Here is a 24,318-nt window from a genome sequence, read left to right on the forward strand (position 1 = left end):
TTTATAGTAAAAATTGTCAATGCTTCCTTCTTTCCAACCACAGAAAAATGTAACCAACTCACTTTGCTTTTCCTTGCTTGATCCTGCCCAACTCCTTCTAACTTTATTACCCATTATCTCCCCATCCTACTATTCTAGACTTGCTGTACTTTCTACCTTCTTATCAACTGGAGCCTATGGCCTTATATTATTCCTCCCATCTTTAAAGCCTCTCTCTTCTTCTCTACTGACCCCAAACCTGAACTGTTCTTCAGGAACTGTTCAAATTCCACTCCTTTAAGGAGAACTTCTCCAATTCCTGGAGTCTTCAGTGATTTCCTCTACCTAACTTAGTACTTGGGTCCCCCAGTACAGAACTCAATTATTATTATTATCATTTTGACCACGCCGCGTGGCATGTGGGATCTTAGTTCCCGGACCAGGTATCGAACACGCAACCCCTGCAATGGAAGCGTGGAGTCTCAACCACTGGACCGCTGGGGAAGTCCCCAGAACTCAATTATTTATTATTTCTAGTCTTTTCTTATTGCCTATATGAACTGCTCTTGTGTCTCCAATTGCATTTTAAGTTTTCTGAGGGTAGGAACTTGTTCTTACTCTTCTTTCTGTACCTCCCTGTGTTAGTAAACGAACACATGCTGACTGGGACTTGGTTTTCTGTAGTGCCTTTGTTTACTGCGTTAACCGAGGAGTCTGAAGATGGACCCATTTTGTGAACTTGAAAGTAGAAACAGTGCATTCGAAATGTTAGTGATTTTTATCTTCCACTCAGCATCATTTGGTCAGGTTCTTGTTCCAATTGCCCTTCCTCCTAAAGCTGAGGGTTCATCCTCCGGGACAGTGATTTTATTCAAAAGAAGTGCCTATGAGACCGAGACCCAGCTCTTTGGCCTCTCTTGGTCTGCATTTCCTTGGATGGAAAATCAGATGTTCTCACTAGCAGGTAAAACTAAAGATGCTTCCATCTTCAGTCACCAATGATTCTACTAGAGCAAACCTTTCTTTGTCCTTGCTGTGGGGCATGCAGGATCTTAGTTCCCCGACCAGGGATCGAACCTGTGCCCCCCTGAAGTGGAAGCACGGAGTCCTAACCACTGGACCGCCAGGGAATTCCCTAGAGCAAACATTTTTTTAGCACAGAAGGAATTTATGGGATTTGGATGGTCAAAGTCAGGAAAGAATTTTATACCATTCTCAAGAGATAATAACTTTTAGTCAGAGACAGTCCTAAAAAGCTAAGCCCAACAAACTTGGGGCCTTTGCCAAATGGTAATGCTACATTTTTCACGTCAGCAAACTTCCAAAGTATTCTGTTATGGGGACAAAAACACTCATTCTGAACAGGGCCTCTCAATTTGGCTCACTTTTTGGACTTACAAGTGCATTTGATCATGTATGTTTCCAGGATCCCCTCAGTTAAGTACTGCCTGCTGACTTTTGTAAAAACAGCAGAGTTAATATTGATTGAGCATTCCAGAAGTTAGCCCCAGGACCATCACTCCACTTAATAAGTGAAAATCTGGAGGCTAAGGAAGTAGGTTACTAACCCAAGCTATATAGTTAGGGACACAGGTAGGATTTGAACCCAAGTCTCTTAGGCTCCCAGAGTCCTTGCATTTAACTTCTGCGTTATCCTGCTTCCTCCAGGAAATGAAAGGTTAGGTCCATTCTTTCAACAGATTTCTTGTTGTAAGGCTTACCTTCTCTGGGTCCAAAGCCTGAGAAGACCCACGATCCTGATCAAGGGATTCTATCAATTTCTGGGGGCTAGGGTAAGCTGGGTTCTTTGCTAAACACCAGAGATAGGGAGATACATTGTACAGTCCCTGATTTTGAGCAGCCTATGATCAAGTGAGGGTTCGCAGATGCTTAAACAGGTAATTTACATTAAACATGGTAAATGATATCCAGTAATAGACATACACATGGAACACCGCTAAGACTATAAGTATAATGGCCATCAAATCCAAAGATGAAACGAAAGTTAGTGGGAGTTCTGATACAGAGTCACATGCTATTGTACACATTTCATTTGTCCCAGGTGCTGACTTGACATCTGCCATTATACTATGACCTTGTCACCTGTAATAATTCAATACTCACTAATTTAAAATATTATTAAACTGCAGAAGTTCTACTTCAGTGTCCATCAGTCAAGTGCATATGCGTATATAGTTTGAATCTTGACAGGAATAAAGAAATGTACGAACATTAGAATTTGGTGATAGCAACATCTGTTGTCATTACTGATATCTGGAGAAATACTTGACACCGGAACATTATACTGACTTTACCATGTCAATAGAACATGAAAATGCTACTGAGGCCCAAAATATTAGAGAAATAAGTTAGAAGCTAAATTACCTCTTCAAGTTCATAGGATAAATTTGAGTCAGAGGCCATCTGCGTATTTATTGTCAAAAATGCAGAAATCATCAAAACAGCTGATTTTCTTTCTCTTTTTTTTGCCCTATCAGTTGCATTTAAAAGCAGATTTTTAAATGGCTCTGAAGAACCTAGGGGCAGGACAGGAATAAAGATGCAGACTTAGAGAATGAACTTGAGGTCACGGGGAGGGGGAAGGGTAAGCTGGGACGAAGTGAGAGAGTGGCATGGACATATATACACTACCAAATGTAAAATAGATAGCTAGTGGGAAGCAGCCGACGACAGAGGGAGACGAGCTCGGTGCTTTGTGTCCACCTAGAGGGGTGGGATAGAGAGGGTGGAAGGGAGATGCAAGAGGGAGGAGATATGAGGATATATGTATATGTATAGCTGATTCACTTTGTTATACAGCAGAAACTAACACACCACTGTAAAGCGATTATACTCCAATAAAGATATTTAAAAAAGCAGATTTCTTTTTCAGTGATAATCCATATATCTGTGTATATTCTTTCTTTCTTTTTTCTCTTAACCATTTTTTAAACATTTTATTTTTTATTTATTTATTTTTGGCTGTGTTGGGTCTTTGTTGCTGCACGCGGGCTTTCTCTAGTTGTGGTTAGCGGGGGCTACTCTTCGCTGCGGTGCACGGGCTTCTTATTGAGGTGGCTTCTCTTGTTGCGGAGCATGGGCTTTAGGCGCGTGGGATCAGTAGTTGTGGCTCACAAGCTCAGTAGTTGTGGCACACAGGCTTAGTTGCTCTGCGGCATGTGGGATCTTCCCAGACCAGGGCTCAAACCCGAGTCCCCTGCATTGGCAGGAGGATTCTTAACCACTGCGCCACCAGGGAAGCCCTCTCTTAACCATTTTTTAATTGAAGTATGGTTAATATACAATGTTGTGTTAGTTTCAGGTGTACAGCAAAGTGATTCAGATACATATATATATATATATATACACACACACATATATATTCTTTTTCAGATTCTTTTCCATTATAGGTTATTATAAGATATTGAATATAGTTCCCTGTGCTATACAGCAGGTCTTTGTTGTTTATCTATTTTATATATAGTAGTGTGTATCTGTTAATCCTCAAACTACTAATTTATCTCTCCCCCACCGCTATCCCCTTTGGTAACCATAAGTTTGTTTTCTACGTCTGTGAGTCTATTTCTGTTTTGTAAGTAAGTTCATTTGTTTCATTTTTTAGATTCCACATATAATTGTTATCATATGATATTTGACTTTGTCTGACTTCTTCACTTAGTGTGATAATCTCTAGGTCCATCCATGTTGCTGCAAATGGCATTTTCATTCTTTTTTATGGCTGAATAAGATATATATATATATATATATATATATATATATATATATATATATATACACATATATATATCTCGCATCTTTATCCATTCCTCTGTTGATGGACACTTAGGTTGCTTCCATGACCTGGCTATTGTAAATAGTGCTGCTATGAACATTGGGGTACATGTATCTTTTCAAATTAGCGTTTTCTCTGGGTATACGCCCAGGAGTGGGATTGCTGGGTCATGTGGTAACTCTGTTTTTAGTTTTTTAAGGAACCTCCATACTGTTCTCCATAGTGGCTGTACCAATTTACATTCCTATCAACAGTGTAAGAGGGTTCCCTTTTCTCCACACCCTCTCCAGCATTAATTGTCTGTAGACTTTTTAATGATGGACATTCTAACTGGTGTGAGGTCAACTACTCATTGTAGTTTTGATTTGCATTTCTCTAATAATCAGCGGTATTGAGCATCTTTTCACGTGCCTGTTGGCCATCTGTATGTCTTCTTTGAAGAAATGTCTATTTAGGTCTTCTGCCCATTTTTGGATTGGGTTGTTTGTTTTTTTAATATTAAGCTGTATGAGCTGCAAACCAGCTGATTTTCAGACTCTGATGACATACATATCAGTTGTATTACTCAGTGTGTATGTCTTTTCCATTGTTCCACTGTGAACAAATTATATCAAAACAAATTCTAAGTTATTGTTACAGAGGAAATGGCTGCTCTGATGATGGGCAAAGGTTAAGAGACTGGAACTAACTGTTCCTGCAGTGACATTTTCTCTGGGAGCAGAAGAAATCAGCAGCGGTAGAGCATAGAGGTTAAGAGCATGGCGTTAATTATGGTTTCACCACTAACCAGCTGTGCCACCTTAAGCAAAGTTGGTAACCTTTCCACGCCTTAGTTTTCTCATCTAGAAAGTAGGGATAATACTTCAAAAAGTGGTTTAAAGGGTTAAAAGAGAAAATGCATGTTAAGTGCTTGGAATGGGGCTTGGCATCTGGCAAGCACACAGTAGACCTTGGCTATTATTGCTAATCAGGCTGACAAAATGGCCACTAACCACTAATGCATCTGAAATGGCAGCGTGCCAGTCGACTCCACTGTCAAACCTTGGGTTGAGGGGGTGGCTAGTGGCCGTGCATGTACACACCCTAACACACACACACACACAAACACACTCGTGGAATATTATCTTGTAACAGGGATGCTACTTCACAGCCCTACTTTCTTGGCTTGTATACGATTTACTAACTCAGATGATAGACGAAAGCCGGCAGCTAAACTGAAAGAAAAATCTTAAACTCCAATTATTTTTAATATATATTTAAGAGATAAACATGTCAGAAATTCTAAACAGAGAACAGATTTCTACACGAAGATTTCGAATTCATTTGGTGCTCGGCAGATGTTAATACTAGGATCACCTCACTGTTACTCAATTTAGCATAGAGACAGCACTCAAAATGCTGGCTCCTTTATTATTATTAAATAATTAATATTATTAAAGACATAAATAATAGTCCTATTTATTATTTCTTATAATTAAGACAGGAGTCAGGTGGCTGAAAATGAGGACCAGGTCAGAACCGGAATAACAGCCAGCCTGGGGTAGTGATGAGATACAGAGCTAGGGCTTTTAAAATGTCTTCTGAAGAGGAACACAGTGGGTTTAGTGGCTCTGAAGCCCAAGGTTAGCCTGAGCTCTTCAGGCTCCTCACCAGAGGGAATGAAGGGATGGGGGTGGGGCAGGATGAGGCCGGAACCATGCCTGCCTATATACCTTGCATCCTGTGGCCACCTTATAAATGCCTCACAGCAAGAAAAATGACTGGTTAGTAAAGAGGGAGATGTGATTACACAGAGGTGCCTGCCTCTGCTCCCACAGATTAAAAAACCCTAGAAGCTAAAAAAGATGTCTTTTTCAAAAGGTACAAGCTGACACCATAATGACCACTGTGTACAGTCCTTCATGGGCATTCTTTCTAATCCTAGCAACAACCTCTCCGCCAATAAAGGCATTAGGAGTCTCATTTTAAAGATAAGGCAGCTGGGGGCTTCCCTCATGGCGCAGTGGTGAAGAATCCGCCTGCCAATGCAGGGGACACGGGTTCGAGTCCTGGTCCGGGAAGATCCCACATGCCGCAGAGCAACTAAGCCCCTGTGCCACAACTACTGAGCCTGTGCTCTAGAGCCCACGAGCCACAACTACTGACCCCGTGTGATGCAACTACTGAAGCCTGTGCACCTACAGCCCGTGCTCCGAAACAAGAGAAGCCACCGCAATGAGAAGCCCGCGCACCAGAACGAAGAGTAGCCCTCGCTCACCGCAACTAGAGAAAGCCTGCGGCAGCAACGAAGACCCAACGCAGCCAAAAATAAATAAATAAATAAATAAAATAAATTTAAAAATAAATAAAGATAAGGCAGCTGAAGAGCAGAGAGGTGAGGGAAATTTTAAGGTGACACAATAGGTAAGTGTAGGAAATGGGATTCATAACAAGTCTGTTTGATGTTTGATGTATGCTGCTTTAACATTGCCATACTGCTTCTCTATATCCTGTCCTTGACTGGGATATACAAATTTCCAAGCACTTCTATCCGATTACTATTTTTTAGAACATTCAGGTGGGTTATAGGAGTCCAGGGAAGTTCTCCATCTTTCTTCATCAAAGGTGAGGCGGGGCTTTTGCCACTGACATACAGGCCACGTCTGCCTATTGCGTCCCTCAACTCGTGATCCCTCGTGGGCCCTCTCTGACGCCCCTGCCCAGGCCAGTCCTGCCAACCAGCAGCAAGCTGGCCCTCCTGGCCGCACAGATCGCCTCCCAGGTGTTGGTTACCACTTGGAAAGCTGGCTCTGATTCCTCCAGACTCCGAGCCAAATGCCTGCCACCCTCACATGGCCAGATCTCCTCTTTCAAGCCTGGGGGAAAAAAAAAAGTTCTCCTTTCTGCTTCAAGTTTCCCTTTTTAGCTTTTATTTTGAGGCTTGAGCGAGAGCCATTCCAGAATTGCAAAAGATAGTTTCCATGGTTCTACCAAACCAAACTTTAAAACCAAGACTCGGAACAGAAACCATATGCTGCTGTCCAGCTCCATGTGGGAAATGCCATTTACTCTGCCAAGTCTCCAGAGATGACCTGCTCCTCGGGCGAAAGAGATTTCAGGAGGTGTGCATTTATATACCACACACATTTCCCAAACCAAAAAGCTGTTCTACAGTTGCCTTGGAATTTTTCAAACACTAGAAAAGAAAGTTACATATTAACCAGCTGTACCCCCAGTACATCTGTTTATCCCAAAGGGAGTGATTAAAATTTGCTGACAGCTTTGCAAACTATCAGAGAATTACCAGAATGACCAGAATGTCCCAAGTTTAATAATTAACAAAGTTAAAAAACCAGAGTCTAATTCAGACTCTTTTAAACCACTGTGTCAGGCACCGACTAATCCCCAAATTCTGATTTTACCACTTTTCCCACTCTCAATATGATTTGGCAGGACATGCAAAAGGGTTGGTAGTGAATGGATGTGAATATCAGATCCAATCAACTGCTGCTTTGTTGGTGTAAAGTTAAAGTTCATTGATTCAACTCATTTTGAGTGCTAACTGGGCCAGGCAGAGCTCTGGAGCTGGGGTTAGGGGTTCTCAGGGAGAAACAGAAACACCTCCCCGGGCTCCAGAGGCTTACAGCCTAGTGGAGGAGAAAGATATTGAACAAGAAATGACATTAATATATGAACAATTAAAAACTCATGGAAAAGAACAAGATGACAGAGGAAAATTAAACAAAGGCATCTAATCCCATCTGGAGGGATTTGGGAAGGCTGCCCCGGGGAAATGACATCTGAGCTAAGATCTGAGGTTAACTAAGTGTTTTTCAGTTTCTCAGTTTCCTCATCCCTCTCATCAAACTATAAAGAATGACTGTAGGGCTTCCCTGGTGGCTCAGTGGTTAAGAATCCACCTGCCAATGCAGGGGACACGGGTTCGATCCCTGGTCTAAGAAGATCCCACATGCTGCGGAGTAACTAAGCCTGTGCGCCACGACTACTGAGGCCGCGTGCCACAACTACTGAAGCGCGTGTGCCTAGAGCCCGTGCTCCGCAACAAGAGAAGCCACTGCAATGAGAAGCCCGCGCACCACAACAAAGAGTAGCCCCAGCTCGCCGCAACTAGGGAAAGCCTGCGCGCAGCAATGAAGACCCAATGCAGCCAAAAATAAATAAATAAATTAATTAATTAATTTTTTTTTTTAATAAACTAATTTTTTAAAAAGATTATTCTTAAAAAAGAAAAAAGAATAACTGTAATATCTTCCTCCCAGTGGAGGAGGTAAGCACGCCCTTGTCCAGTTCTGTCCCAGGCATCCTCTCTTCTCTTTCTGCTCTTGGTTTGGGTCATTTCATGGACTTCAGTGGCTTCAACTAAAATGTCTCTGTCACACAAATCTGTCAGCCCAACTTGTTCCTTGCACTTCCAGCTGCTAGACATCTCTCCTTGGGAGTTCAACCAGCACCTCCAACTCTAGATGTCCCCTCTTTCCCCCAAGCCTGCTCTTCTTCTTCTGCACGTCCCTCTTTTTGCATCACCATATTCCTGTCACTTAACACATGCTACTCTGTGAATGAAAAATCATCAGTGGTTATTCACTGACCTCAGAAGGAACTAAATCTTTGTGGGATGACATACAAGGCTCCCCACAATTCATCCCAACCCACCTTCATAGCTTGGTCTCTCACAAGTCCCCCCAACACTCCACACTGAAGTTCTTATGTTTCCTAAGCATGAGAACATCTCACATATTTGTGATTTTATATAAGCTGTTCTTTAGCTTCAAATACTTTCTTCATCCAGTCTCCTGGTGAATTCATATCCATTCCTTAAGATCGACTTCAAGTGTCACCTCCTCTGTGAAGTCTGCCCAGATATTCTCAGGCAGAGTTGGACATGCACTTTGCCTAGAACTTCCTGCTACTAAGGCATCTATCATAGGTCATTAGTATTACTTGTTAATGACTCTGCCTCCTGCCTCAGCGTGTGACTACCCCAGGGGCAATGGCTCTGCCTAATTCATCTTTCATTCCCTCTGGGATAAGATGTGGGACAGGAAGCAAATATTCCTTGAATGAATGGATAATGAATTAATGAGTGGACCCCTCTTGTGACACCTACCGCTTTCTACCTTGTATTGTCTTTGTTTGGATACCTCACCTCCCTTCCTGAACGGACAAATCTTCCAGGACAAGAACAATGTGACCCATTTTTGCATCCTCTACCGCAGCCGGACCTAACGCCTACTGTTTGAATAAATGAGCAAAACTCTTGTAAGACCTCACACATATGTCAGACTTTGCAAAGCCATTTTCACACACATTGCTTCACTTACCTTTCACAAGGACCTTGTGACCTAGCTATGACTAGTTGGTGTTATCCTCATGTAGAACAATGCCTATTCTATGTAAGGTTCTTGAGAAAAGGCAGATCTACGCACCAGTCCCTTGTTTGGAGAGTTTGGGGGTCAGAGTAGACATTCACCACTGTTGGAAAAATAGCTAAAACCTTATCTATCCTTCCCATACGAGTCTAACATGAACAATTTGAGTGAGCTTGAAGGTTTGGAGTATGAATCAGAAAGGCCAAAATAAGAGGGAAAACAGAAGAATCTGAACCCGTTAGACATAGTTTGGGCAAGAAAAGGACTTTGGGGGCCTAGAAAGAGAGCATTCAGCTTCCCTAAGATGGGGTGCTGTGCAAGGCAGCATGGAGGCGCATCTAGCGATATTTTCTAAAACACCTAGGTAGATATGATTTTGAGTCCAAGTTCTTCTAGGAGAGGAGATGTCAAAAATACTGAAAGACAATGGCATCTATATAGCCTTAGCCTACGGCAGCATGCTGTTGTGCTTATGTACCTGTGTACCTGCAGCACCGGCCACAGAGCCTGGCATGGGTGAGCTCAGGAGGGACCGGGCAGACAGAAGTGGTAACCTGAGATCTGACTCAAAGGTGAGGAAGGCTGGAGTGGAGGAGCAGCACCCAACATCCAACACCTTGGTTTCTTCACCTGGCACAAGGGCGTCGGAGCACCTCTGCCCTGCCCGCCCCACAGGGAGCAAGGTGGAGCCCTGCTCCTGAGATCTGGTTAGGGCATACTTTAGCTAACACATTCACGGGTTGTGGAGGTGTCCTAATTACTGCTCAAGCACCAGGAGGTCCTGGGGGTTCGGCCAAAGCATCGCCAGGGGTCTGTTAGACAGGCTGTTTTGGAAGCATTGCTTATTTCCACTGACTCCATCCCATAGGGTCTGCCTGACCCTCCTGAGAGGGTGGGTTCCCCCACTGACCCCATCCCTCTTCTGGCTTCTGTTTTTTTGGGGGCCCTGCTGTGTGCACGGCCCCTCTCCCCCCGTGTCTAAGAGGGTAGTTTCTGTCCCCACCCCTGTTGGGCTTCTTGGCCACCGCCACTGAGTGGGGGGAGGAGGGAATGAGAGGAGAAGAGGCATTTGACAAGAAGGCCCTGCAGCCCCAGGCAGACCCATGGCAATCAAGGAACCACAAAGAATCAGGGTCAGGAGGGTCGTTGGTAATCGACTGCCCCAGGGTCCAATCCTTTTTGAACTGGGAGCTGTTCAAGGTCGTTTTCCTGGTTCCAGAATAACAACACGCAGTGGTGCACGCCTGCTCCAAGTAAGGATGTAGAGTGTCCAGGTCAGGCTGCAACAAAGTGACTGACCTTTGCTTGGGGCAAGTGACTGACCTTTATGCCACCCCCTAGTAAGACTCTGTCCCCTGCCCATTTTCTTCCCCCGCGATTTGAAAATTCCAGCAAGCTCAGGCTTGGCAGCTGTCCGGGGAAGAAGTTCAAAGTCCAGCCCCAGACCTTCAACAGATTTTCAGCCCCCCGCTTCTGTCCAGGGGCGCACCAAATCCCTCCCCCGAGGGAGGATTCCGTGTGCACGCTCGGGACCCTCTAGATCCCCTCCGGCGCACGGAGGGTCTAGGGGCTCCTGGGGGCACCCCGCCCCACTGCCGCCCCGCGTGCCTCCCTGGGCGGCCACTTGTCGGAGCCCGGGAGGAGGGAGGAGAAAGGAGGGAGGAGAAAGGAGGGCGCGCAGCCGCCACTGACCTGAGATGCCGCCCCCCACCACGACCACGTCGCATTTGCTGCTCATGTTGCTCGTCCCTCTCCGGGCCACCCCGGTGCCAGCCGCTCCGGCGTCTGGATCGCGCGGCCCCGCCCGCTGAGCTGCCCCCGCGCACCAGCGCCTCAGCCGAGCGGCTATATTGCTGGCTGAGGGCGTCGGGTCGCGGAGCCCCGCCCGCCCGCCTACGCGCCGGCCTGGTTGGAGCGCACCGCCCCCGACCCCGCCCGGAGCTCCGCCGCTCAAACCTGGGGAGGGCGGAAGCCGGAGCAGAGAGGTCACCTAGGGCCTCCGAGAGTCCATGCCCGGAGCCACCACCCTTTGGCCTTCTGCACTGCACGGTATTTTCCCATCAGCTTCCCTAGAGCGCTGTTCAGCTTGGGGGCTGGGAGGATGGCAGATTGGGTGTCTTCCTCCAGCACCCCAGGGACTCCCTGGAAAGGAGCAGTAGAGAGAATAGCAAACAGCAAATGAGGGCTTTTCTGGTACCAGGCACCGTACTAAGCATTTTACATGCATAATTCCCAGTTAAACCTACAACAGCCCATTTTACAGATGAGGAAAGTGAGATAAAGTAGTTAGCGAGGGGCAAAGGCAAGATAAAAAGCCAGAAATAATGATTTTCTAAAAAGCCAGGAAGATTCCAAGACCCACCTTGATCTACCACACAGTATTGCCATTACCTTGGCCTATACTTGAGTGGGATTGCCAACCCCTCTCACCTGCTTCCGAATACCCACATCTTTCCCCACTCTCCCTGCCCTTACGCCCACAGTGAACTCAGGCAGGTTCTTCCCTAGTATTGCAAATGCAACACCTAAAGGTTATCTTAAAAAGTCTCATGTTTGAGTGTGTTTCGTGTTTGGTAATTGCAATCATTGTTGCTTTTGTTGTGGTCATCCATTTACAATGCTTGGTGTCAGTTTATCTCTTGTAAAACTAAAATACAGTGTGTGTGTGTGGGAAAAAAAAAAGTCTCATGTTTGCAAGTGATCCTTGAGCAACCCAGTGTGTCCCTTGTGGGAGCTGCTGAGGCAGGAACCCAGGAAACTGGTGGTGTCAGGGTGAGGCCTTGGATGGTCAGGGTAGAATTCAGAGGCCCCCCTGAATCAGCAAGGGGAGTTAGTTATAGCCCTGGGACATGGGCCTGGGCTTTGCCAAACGTAGGATGATTCAACGAGATGACAAGTGTTTAAGCTGAGGCAGCTCTAAGTAATACAGAGGTGTACTTCTTCATACCACCCGGAAAGCCACCTCTGAGAACCAAAAGCAGGAAGAAGCAGTGTAGTGTGGCTTTTTCAAGAAATAACTGTGAAGTGCTTCTGTTCAGAATAGGGAAGCTGTGGGCCTGGTGGGGGACTGGCCCCAGGTCTGGGGAATTGATGAAGCCTGAAGTACACCTCTATCTCATCCCACCCCAGTCCGTGTATCCACTTGCTGCCAAAGAATTCTGAGCTCCTGCTGCCCTCAGACTAGAAGAGGGTTTGGGCATGTCTGTGACTAAGAAGTCACTGGTGGCAGAGAAAGTCTTGGTCCAGCTCTAAGCTGAATTCTGGAAACTTCCATCTCTCACACTTTGGTGTAAAACAGCTCTTGTGTTTGAATGTTGAGCCCACATCCCCACTGCCTCACCCAGCAGGCAGCCTGTGCTGGCCTCCTCCTTGTCAAGTCTTACTCATCCACTTCCATCCACAGGTCCCTGAAGCTGCGGGCTCCTTAGCTGTGAACACTCTGTCCCCTTACCTAGCCTGCAAGAGAATCACACATCCAGGAGGGTGGGACGGGACGGGTGGAAAGGATGCTTGTGAGATCTGCTTGGGATGTCTTTTGCTTGGTTCCAGCAATGCAAAGTCGGCCAGAGACCTGGGCATATAAAACTTTGAGTCCAATGAAGATTGACTATCCTTTCTCGATATCCAATCGGCAGCAAGGCCAGGAGAGGAACTGCAGTTCCATGGTGTTTACAGAGAAAACTCACTGGCAAACAGCATTTTCCCCAGACAAAAATAATCAGTGACATTGTGCTCTATGAGGTCAAAAATGGCTTGAATTAGAACTCAAGCCTTAGTTGTGGAGGGAACAGGAGCCTTTAGAGACACATCCGGGCAGTTGTCCAGGCCTGTTCAGGGTCCTCAGCCTCCTAGGTGGGGTAACTGCCAAGGTCCATCTTCTCCCTTGGCATCATGCGGCAAGATGAAGCCTCTAAAAGCAGTGTTTCTTAAACTTGGATGTGGGTACAAATCACCCAGGTCTGGGGTGGGGCCTGAGAAGCTGCATTTCTAACAAGCCCCAGGTGATGCCAGTGCTGCTGTCTGTGGACCACACACCTTGAACACATTCCACTCTTCTCCAGGCCTCTGCTCCCCACCAGTTTCAGAACCAGCTCCACGGTCCAGAGCCCCTGACCTATCTCAAGGTGATCTTAATGATAAGATGTCTGTTCATTATACAAGCATTTATGGAACATCAACTATGCTGAGCCTGGAAGGATGAACAGGAGTTAATCAACTGCTGAGGAAGATGAGCACGCCAGGCAGAGTTGGGAGGCAAGCTTGAGGCTGGAGAGTTGGAAAAACTGGACACAGTCCAGGGTACAAAGAACACTTTTGACCACCTTTAGGACTTATTACAAACACTACAAAACTAATAATGAAAAATAAGATGACAGTGAAATATTAACAATGAAGAAAATGATAGGAAGCATCGTGTGTGTGTGTGTGTGTGTGTGTGTGTGTGTGTGTGTGTTTCTCTTCCCAAGTAGATAATAAACTCCTGCAGGAAGAGATCTTGCATTATCTTTTATTCATCCATTCCAGAATGTTTTATTGAACACCAGCTCTGTGTCAGGCACTGTGCTCATCATTGGAAATATTCCCTTATCGATCAGAAATGATGCTAATCCTAGGAAAACCAAATATGGAAACAGACAATTACCATGAACCTAATTCATGTTCCAGTAGAGCAATGCTCAGCACCTTTAACCAAGAAGCCCAGAGGAATGCTGTTTGCCCCGAGCAGTGTTTATCTGCCTTTTCCAACTTGATGAAATCCGTGTTTCTTTCATCAATTAAAATGAACTTACTTTCCTTTCATTTTTTTTTATTAGAAGACTGCCAAAGAGATAAAATGTCCTTATTACTTCTTTCTTGCTGTCCAGCTTTTCATTAACAGATATCTCGGTGAGTCTCTTATGATGCCACAGGAGGTTTCAATAAAGAGGTAGTCTGTGCAGAACAGAGTTCGCCAGATATTATCTAAGTTGTACATTTCACTTTTTTTTGAACACTGGAAGCCTGACAGCGAATAGAAAATTTTGTTTTAAAATTAGATTCTTTAGAGTTTACCAGTTTCTTTTTCCCAACTTCTCTGTTAATCACTTTTTTTTTTTTTGAAATATACATGGAAGTATCAAATGATGAAAGGGTCTCAGCCATCGCTGCTTTTTAACAATGTTAAATAGGAATTTTAACAACTTAACAATGGTTAAATATTATAGGGCCTCTGGTTCAGCCCAGTGAAAAATCCATCATCAGCTTGGATCCTAATCTGAGAGTGTCTAAATCCCCTCCTTGGGGACAACAAAAAGGCAGTAGGGGATTTTTCGATGGGCCAAGACCTTACTTTTGGCCTCAAGGACTTGCTTAGAGGGGAATCACATCCTCAAGCAGCCAGAGAGTTGTGGGAGCCTAGCTTCATTCCAAGTCAAAGCCCTTCACGGGACTTTGGGCTAGAAGCTTGAGATTCAACTCAAAAGTCCACAGGCTGGTTTGAGGTGCCAAAGGAAAGACCTGCCCCAGGGACAGGGGACTGGTCAGGACCTGGATCAAAGCAGAGTTGGCGGAGAACAAGGCAGAGGACAGGTGGGTCTTCATGACTGTCCTTAACAGGCCGGCAGTGAGATGAATGCGCTGAGCTGGCTCATAGACACAAGGTTGAGAGGGAAGAGAAATGACTCTTCCTGCCCAAGGAACCAGAGGATAGCTCTTTCCTCTATGACCTCATTGCCACAACAGGGCAGGACTGGGACAAAGGGGCACAACACAGAGGGGTGGGCCCCGGAACATGTGGCCTCAGGCCAAAACACCAAGCTCCAAGGCTTCAGAAAGACAGAGGTCATACCTAGACATGTTGCAGAGCCTGATGAAGAAAAACAAATCTTATTTGCAACATAAGTGCTAAACCAACTGGACCCAAAGTGATTTCTTTTTTTTTTACAATGACTGTATGTCGAGACTAAGAGTATTTCTACGAATCACAATAAAGTTTCCTAAACGAGGGGTGACGTATCAGATGACATGACAAGGATTGTAGGGGACACACAGGGGAAGAGCAAACTGCAAACTATTCAGCTCAGGAAGAAGAGAAGCTCAGAACATTTCCCAGGAACACCGTGTTAAGGGTTTTCACCAATTCTTTGGGGAAGAAGAAATTAGAAATGAGTATTAGAGCCCCACCATATACTAACTATTCGTTGTTAAATAAATTAGTTCTTCTTATTTATATGATTCTCATTTCATAGTGTGAGGTCATGGATGCAGAATCAATCCTTTGGTTATCTTTATGTAGTCCTGTGTTAAATAATCTCCCCTCATAGACGGCTACCACAGCAAGACATGTTCCTGGTGGAGAGGGTTACACATTACAAAATGACGCTAATAGCTGGAGCTTGAGCTACTTGAACTCTTCTAAGTAATAGACATTCACTTTATACGAAATGATTGAAATCAAGGTGTTAAAGAAGGAAAAAAGTATTCTTCACTATGGATGTTGTGACCATTAGGGGCTTCAACTATGAACAACTGTAAAAATAAGTGAAGCGGGGATTGGGCAATCTACTGCAAAAACCTGAAATGTATTACAGAAGGTAGAAAACCTGAGCATACCTCTGAAATATATAGTAATAGACTGAATATAATCATAGAACTATATATTACATATACATATATTAATGTAGTCCATATTAATTAATTATATATTATAACTATTCACATAAAATAATATATCTTAAGTAGATATATCATATTACATAATGAATACAGGTGTTTAGCAGTGCACACGGAGATCCATTTGTCTGTGGCATTGCAGCCAGGATTGTGGACCAGCAACCGAGGCTGGTGGGGGGCTCTTCAGAAGATATATAGCGTCATCATGTTTTTTAAGTCAGACACCCACATCTACAAGGGAAGAAAAATATTCTATGAGAGGGGGCAACCTAGAGACACTGCAGGAATTTACCGTTCCTCAGGAACCTAAGTGGTATCATAATGAGTTTGAGATCATTTTCTTCAGGGGTAGAGAGCAGTCTTGTGCCCAAAGCATGAAGGATTGAGGATTCTGTCCTCACAGATTAAGCCAAATCCAACAACCTGGGTCACAGTCTAGATTACTCAGGAAACAGACTCTGAAATAGAGGTGTTCAAAGATAAACTGAGGCACATTAAAATTTTCAGGAATTTATTTGAGCAAAATCTCCAATCTACTCGAATGGAGTAGCACCAAACTGCAAGTGATTGGGGGCACTCGGATGGCAGGAGCTAAGGGCAAGGCTTTTACACATCAGAGAAGGAAGCAAAGCAAGGGAATTATTTGATTGGCTAGAGCTTAAGCAGCTGCCTATCTGGGAAAGCCTAGCTGGCTGTTTGTAATTGGTTGTTCTTGAATTTCCATCTCTTGGATACAAGTGCCTGAACTGGGTTAGGTATCAGTTTGCTCACATAGGCTATCAAGGCATCAGGGCGTTTAATCACTTTAACGGAGGTTAGTGAACAGCAGATTTATTAGCGAGTGCTCTCAGGATCCAGGACTGCAGAAGGGAAAGGAAGGAAGCAGGAAGTTAGAGAAGTTGACCTGTAATTCAGTCCCAGTGGAAGGTTCAGCCAACTATGCAGGGAATTCTGGGACTGGAATGGCCCTGCAGACCTGTTCCCCCTTGGAGCAGGGGCCAGGCCTTTGTACTCCTGCCTCATCCCCCGTTGGTAGTGGGCTGCCTGGGGATGATGACACGGCTTTCAACAGCTGAGGCAACCCCTAAAGGGGGCTGACAGATTTTACTGGAATCTGTTAAATTTATAAAATTAACTTGGGAAGAGCGAACATTTTTATGATGTTGACTCTTTTTATCCAAGCACATGAAATATTTTTCTACTCAATCAAGTAGAATTCTGTGTATTTCCAAACTGTTTTGTAATTTTCCTCATGTAGGTTTTGGATGTATCTTGTTAATTTTATGCCTGGGTTTTGTTTTTCTATTGTGAATGAGGTCTTTTGTTTCATTATATCTTTGAATATTATATTGTTTTCTTTAATGGAAAACTTTCATTTTTGTATATTTATTCTATAACCTATTACTTTATTAAAATCTCTTGTCTACAATGATATATCGTACAGCACAGGGAATATAGCCAATATTTTATAATATTGGCCCAATTCATGAACCATTGAATAAAGCCAATTAGATCTTTAAATTTACTCAGTTGAATTTTGTTTTTTTAACAGTAGAAAAGCTTCTATGATTAAAACAGAGTGGCATTAATTCATGAGCTATATAATCCACAGCTCAATGGAATGGAATTGCATACATTGATTCAATTGCATATGGAAATTTACCATGTGATAAAAGGTGAATCTCAAATCAGGAAAAGGTGGAGGTGGTTTTGTCTCTGTAACTATGTTGTTTTACACAGTCTCAAACCTAGAGAAAAGTTACAAGTACGGTACAAAGAACCTTTTATTCCTTGAAGCATTTGAGAATAAATTGCGGGCACTATGTCCCATCACCATGACCCCCAACTACTTTAGTGTGTCTTTCTTAGGAACAATGTCATTCTCCTACAAAACCAAAACACAGCCCTCCAAATGAGAAAATTAATGTTGTCTCACAACTGTGATCTAATCCTCAAACTCCATTCAAATTTTGCCAATTGTCCCAATAATGTCCTTTCTAGCAAAATGACCCAGTCCCGAATCATATGTTGCATTTAGTTGTGCTGTCTCTTTAGACTCCTTTAATTTGGAACAGTTCTCAGTCTTGCCTTGACTTTCATGATCTTGACATTTTAGAAGACCCTAGTCAAGGAATTTTGTAGAATGTCCCTCAGCATGGGTTTGTCTGTTGTTTCCTTGTGATTAGATTCATTTTATGCATCTTTGGTAGAGATCTCACAGAAGTCTGTGTTCTCCTAATTGCATCCCATCAGGTACAATTTCAATTGGTCCCATTACTAGTGATGTTAATTTTGATATCTTGGTTAAGGTGGTATCTTCCAGGCTTCTTCTATAAAGTTACTTTTTTCGTTTGTAGTTAATAACTATTTTGTGGAGAGGTACTTTGAGACTATGTAAATATCTTATTCCTCATCAAATCTTCAGTGTATTTTGCTTATTATTTACAGCAGGATGGACTCATGGATCCTTATTTCATTCAGTAGGTTATAATCCACTACTATCTTTATTTATTTTGGTCAAATTGTCTGTGAGTTGGGGTGCCCCTTCAAGCTGACTTCTTTGTCTTTCTGACATGTCCCCCCAAAGATGGAGTTATTAATAAATGGTACTGAAATAACTAGATAGCCATAAAGCAAAAGATTAAATTGAATCCATGTCTCACAATATATACCGGGATACATTCCAAACAGATCAGGAATTTAAATGTGAAAGATTAAACTATACAAGTGCTCAGAGAAATCCTTTATAAACTAGGAGTAGGTAAAACTTTCCTAACAATGACTCGAATGCAGAAATATTAAGCGAGAAGATGGCAAAATGTGATCAACCTTGCCCCTGTGGTGTTCGTATGACGTCTAAGACCCTTTACCTGGCTTCATGGCATCACTTGAGCTGACCTTGGTCCCCCTGCTTTTAACAGCCCTCCCCATAATTCCCCACGCATATCCTTTTGAGCAAGCCTCCTTACCACCACCCAGGCTCATTCCAGCCCCTGCGTCTTTGCTTTTTACCCATTCCCTGTCTTTGCCAACCCATCACCAGACTGCTCTGTCTTCCCGCTGCCTGCCCAAGCCCCTTGCCTCTCCTGTAATGTCTAGGTCAGTCTCTCTGCTCACATTAACCTTCCGGGGTCCTCAGGCCCCCTTCATCTCCACCTACACTGAATCCGTAAAACACCAATTTTTAATTTTATTTTTTAATTTTTTGGCTGCTTGGCTGATCTTAGTTCCCAGACCAGGGATTGAACCCGGGCCCACAGCAGTGAAAGCGTGGAGTCCTAACCACTGGACCGCCAGGGAATTCCCTATCACTCGGTTTAAACTCTGTTGATTGCATATGTCTACCTTGAGGACAGGAAACATGCTGTCACATCCTCAAAGCTCCTGATATAGCCAGGCTGGCAGGTGCACGTAACCATTGCACACATGTGGTCACTTTATTTCCACGAGGACTAAATAGTTCACTTATTCATGTATGGATTGAATGCCCATCACAGGGCATATGCACTGTTAAGTGTTAAAGACAGTAATGATGTAGAGACCCAGACCCTACCCTTAGAGAGCTTTCAGTCTAGTTTTCAGCAGTTTGCTAAGTCCAGCTGTTTAACAGCTTTATCTGCACCCAAAACTAGTTGGAAAATCCAAACGGCTGCCTGCCTTTCTTGAGCCTTGCTTTCCTATGCTTTATATAAGTCAGCATCATGCTTCTTACATTATCACTTTCATTTTTTCCTGCTCCATCCAAGGCATATATAGGTTGCACTTCCTATACAGGGGTAGGAAAGCTGTTAAATATACTTTCTGTCTTTGCATTTCCCAAGAGAACAGTGACACTCTTGTCTTGAGACAATTGGCACTACGCTGCCCTTCATTCCTTTCCATTCCCTTGGTTCCCATGTGCTACGTGTCCCCCCCAAAAGTCATATGTTGAAGCCCTTTCTTCGGTGTGATGATATTTAGAGGTAGGGCCTTTGGGAGGTGATTAGGTTTAGATGAGTTCCCTCGGGCCCTAATGATAGGATTCGTGCCCTTATTAGAAAGAGACACCAAAGCCCTCTAGCTCTCTCTCTCTCTCCTTTTCTCTCTCTCCTGCTCTCTCTCCCTCTGCCATGTGAAGATACAGTGAGAAGGTGGCCACGTGCAAGCCAGGAAGCCTCACCACACCCTGACCATGTTGGCACGCTGATCTCAGATTTCCAAGCCTCCAAAACTGAGAAATAAATTTCTGTTGTTTTAAGCCACCCACTGTGTGATATTTGGTTATAGCAGATTAATGCACAGTATCAGGATTTTTTTCTCCTCTTATCTTAGCCCTCTTCAGGTACCTTTTTCTGAGTCACTTTGCTGAAACCTCATGTATTGGGTTGGCCAAAAAGTTTGTTCCGTTTTAAGAAAAAATAAGACATTTTTCATCTTCACCAAGAGCTGTATTGAACAATGTATTCACTAACCGAACGAACTTTTTGGCCAACCTAATACCTTCTGTGTTACCGCTGCTTGATTTTTTTTTTTTCCCTCTTGGTCCCCTGTCATGTGGTTTCCCCAATTTCCTGAGCCTAGCTAGATGCTTTGGTGAAGCCTCTCATCCTATTGGAAACGGTGTATTTTCTCTCTCAGTAAATCAAATGACCCATTAGCTCTTTCTTGACATACCTTACACCCATAAAAATCTTGCAGTAGAAATGTCTTCAAATTTTACTGTGATTTCTCTAATAGATAGTCTTGACTTTAGGTAGTGTTTTGGAGGTGTTTGTTTTAAACTGGAAAATGCTAGCTAAAGCATTTGTACAACAAAGGCAACAAAGCTCAACTAAGTCTTTTACACATTTTTCTGAAAGAAGCTATGTGACAAAGGCCATGGTCTCACTTTGGTTCTTTGTGTATCACTTGGAAGAAGCTCTCTATCCCAGAGTTCTAAACCACAGTCTGATGTTCTGTATACTATAATCACTTACTCACAGACATCTGGCCATGTGAAGTGTAATTATTATTATGCTAAGGATCCCAAGAGTCTCTGAAATCCTGGAATGTTTTCTAAATTGTCCAATAAAAACAGATTAAATTGTGCTCACTAGAAAAGAAACTTGAAAGGCTCAACCAAATGCAATGTGTAGACTTGTTTGGATCTTGATTAGAGTACACCAATTATATTTTGGGGACAGATGGAGAAATTTGACTATGGATTGGCTACTAGATGATATTAAGCAATTATTGTTCATTTTGATATATGTGATAAGGGCATGGTGGTTATATAAAAATATCCTTATCAGTTAGAGATGCATACTAAATATTTGAGTGTAAAACAACATAGTGTTTGAGATTTGCTTTAAAATACACTAAGAGGACATAGTGATTGCTGTAAATAAAGCAAGACTAGCAGAATGGTGATAGATATTGAAGCTGGGTGATAAGTGATAGGTGCATGAGGAATACATTATTTTGTTATATTTTTTTATGGAAGTATAGTTTATTTACAATGTTTCAGTCATACTACAAAGTGATTCAGTTATATATATATATATATATATATATATATATATATATATACACACATATATATTCTTTTTCAGATGTTTTCTCATATAGGTTATTACAAAATATTGAGTAGAGTTCCCTGTGCTCTACAGTAGGTCCTTGTTGTTTATCTATTTTATATACAGTAGTGTATATACGTTACTCCCAAATCCCTAGTTTATCCCTCCCCCCCACCTTTCCCCTTGGGTAACCATAAGTTTGTTTTCTATGTCTGTGAGTCTGTTTCTGTTTTGTAAATAAGTTCATTTGTATCATTTTTTTTAGATTCCACATATAAGTGATCTCCTATGATATTTGTCTTTCTCTGTCTGACTTACTTCACTTATATACTATTCTTTCTACTTGTGTACATTTATGAAATTTTTCAGAATAAGATATTTTTAAAAATCTGTTTACTGTAATTTTATTAAGCATATTTGATTATGTTCAAAAGATTTGAAAACTGGTAATTGGCTGATAAATTTGTGTTAATCTGAAAAATACTGTCCAATTATGTTGGATAATAGAGGATTTACTGTATTCCAAAGAAAATAAAGTTTCCCCATCTTCCTTACTTCCTACTCTAGTAAATTATTCAGTTTCTTGGTTCTCCACCTGGAATAACCTAGAACAAATGCAAATGAACTTTCCATCTCCTCAAGACAGATGAAAAGTTAATACCTTCCCATCTTAAGAGGACTGATGATGTGGGCCACAGAGCTGGAAAAGACCTTTGGAGCTATTTGGCCTACATCTCCAGTCATGTCCCTATAGCAGTCCATCTAAAGCCTCGGGACCAAGGAGCAATGTCAGTGTCAGGCAGGCCCTAATAGTGAGACAGTGGGACAGACAGAAGGCTCTAAATAGGAACAGGAAGTAATTTCATCTCTGATACTCCTTCCTCCTGCAAAAAACAGCACCCTTTTATACAGCCAAGATTAGAACGCAGGACTCCTGGCAATGAAAAACAAGGATGAGAAGGCTCACGTGTCGCGAAGTTGTCATGGCATTTTGTGTGACAGTAGTTCCTGTTTATATAATACTTGGGCTATATGTGCGTGACATTTACCGACCAATTCCACATAGCAGGGCATTTTCCGGCTCCAAAAAGCAATACTTGTAGTTGAGGTTGCAAATAGAAACTCTGACCTGCTGGGCTCAAAATGGATGCTATTTGGCAATGGCTGTTTATGCTTTCTGGGCATTTAAGTCAAGTCATTTCATCACGGTTGAGATTTCGGGAGCAGCTTCGGGTATTTTCAGTTACAATGTCGACCACAGAAATAGCATAGTGTTCATTGATAGCAAAGTGCTAGATGAAAAAAAAAAATACTATTTGTGGTGAAATTTCCGTGATTAATTATCCAAATAATTGAGACTGAAACAAGTTGTTTCCCTGCATTATCAGTATACATGCCCTGTGTGAAACTCACCTTGGAATGGATGGGACTAAAAGAGAGACCGTCATCCACCCTATCCTCCTGGAGGGAAGAAAAAAATCCCTAGGGCATGGATTCTCTTCTCTCCTAATCTGATATTTTAGAAGTTACACCCTAAACTCCACCATTTCCTGGAAGCCTGCTTCTGCTTCAGATCACAACTGATTTAGCTATGATGTCACTATCAACTAGAACAAATTACTCACTGTTCCTACCTTTGGAGGACGAATATTTTAACTTTCTGTGTTCCTCAAAGGAATGAGACAGCTGCTTATTTGAGTGCTTGTTTGAGTCCTGACTGCACATCCAGGCCTCTCTCATATGTCCTTGGAGATGTAGGGAAAACACTAGAGAATGCTTGCTCTAAACAAGATTGCCAGATTTGGCAAATAAAAATACAGGATGCCCAGGTACATTTGGATAGTCTTTTTTTTAAATTTATTTTATTGAATGAAGTACAGTTGATTTACAATGTTGTGTTAATTTCTGCTGTACAGCAAAGTGATTCAGTTATACATATATATACATTTTTTTTCATATTCTTTTCCAATATGGTTTATCACAGGATATTGAACATAGTTCCCTGTGCTATACAGTAGGACTTTGTTGTTTGAATAATCTTTTAAAATATAAATGTGTTGCATACAACATTTGCAACACACTCATACTGAAAACATTAGATGTTGTTAGTCTGAAATTCAAATTTAACTGGATGGCCCATACTTTATCTGGCAACCCTAGCCTGAAAAGATATTTTGTTCTGGTTCAGGAGGAGAAATCAACGCCAAAAAAGTCAATTTGAGAGTAATAAGTAGCAGGATATAATTAAGTATTAAATTGTGGGGTGCAGGGAAAGGGAAGTATTAACAGAGGTCAGAATTCCTCCAACAATGAGCTACTCAAGGAACTCTGTCTTTGGGGGGTTTTCCAATGTCCCTAGCCCTTAGCATAGTGGTAGTGGTGTTTAGTAGATTCTCAATGCATGTAATGAATGAACAAATAAATGAATGCATCCATGAGTGTGAGGGGTCTTGAGGTAGGTCTTGAAGGAAGACCAAGATCTATAGGAAAAGTGTAGCAGAGAGAAAGAATGGACCATCTCAGCAGGAGGCTGATGGGGAGGAGCTGTTGAAAAGAAAAGTTTTCATAGCAGTGGTTCTGAATCGTTTTTTGACTGAGAATGACTTCGGCAGAGAAAAAGATTCCATAGCTGTTGACGCTACTCATTGCACTTTCCAGTAGAAAAAGAACTAGTGCCACAAAATTCAGTAAAAGTCTATGGAATTGCATGTGATCAGAAACACTGATGTAATGTAAAATTTTACATTTTTAGGTCTGTTTACAGCTCTCCAGGGGAACTCTTGTCACCCATTAGTGGTTTAAGGATTGTATTTTGGGAAATATCCAACCAGAATACGGGTGTTAAGTTTCTTGAGCTGTAACACTGAAAAGTGAGAGACTATTTTTCTTGATGAGTCTGGCTAATGGTTTATCAATTTTGTTTATCTTCTCAAAGAACCAGCTTTTAGTTTCATTGATCTTAGCCACTGTTTCCTTCATTTCTCTTTCATTT

The 24,318-nt window shown here is 42.7% G+C and overlaps 1 protein-coding gene across 1 annotated transcript in view; it reads right to left on the reverse strand.

The window, feature by feature from the left end:
- The window catches only part of MAOB (monoamine oxidase B), a 105,573-nt gene extending 94,562 nt beyond the window's left edge, over window positions 1–11,011 (reverse strand). The window contains exon 1 of the mRNA XM_082378193.1: window positions 10,834–11,011. Within this exon, the coding sequence (XP_082234319.1) occupies window positions 10,834–10,879 (46 nt within the window). The 5' untranslated portion in view covers window positions 10,880–11,011. The remainder of the gene's footprint in view (window positions 1–10,833) is intronic.
- Between the last annotated feature and the right edge of the window lie 13,307 nt (window positions 11,012–24,318).

This window comes from Balaenoptera borealis (genome assembly GCF_965194805.1).
Source record: "Balaenoptera borealis genome assembly, chromosome: X".
NCBI classification, from domain to species: Eukaryota; Metazoa; Chordata; class Mammalia; order Artiodactyla; family Balaenopteridae; genus Balaenoptera; species Balaenoptera borealis.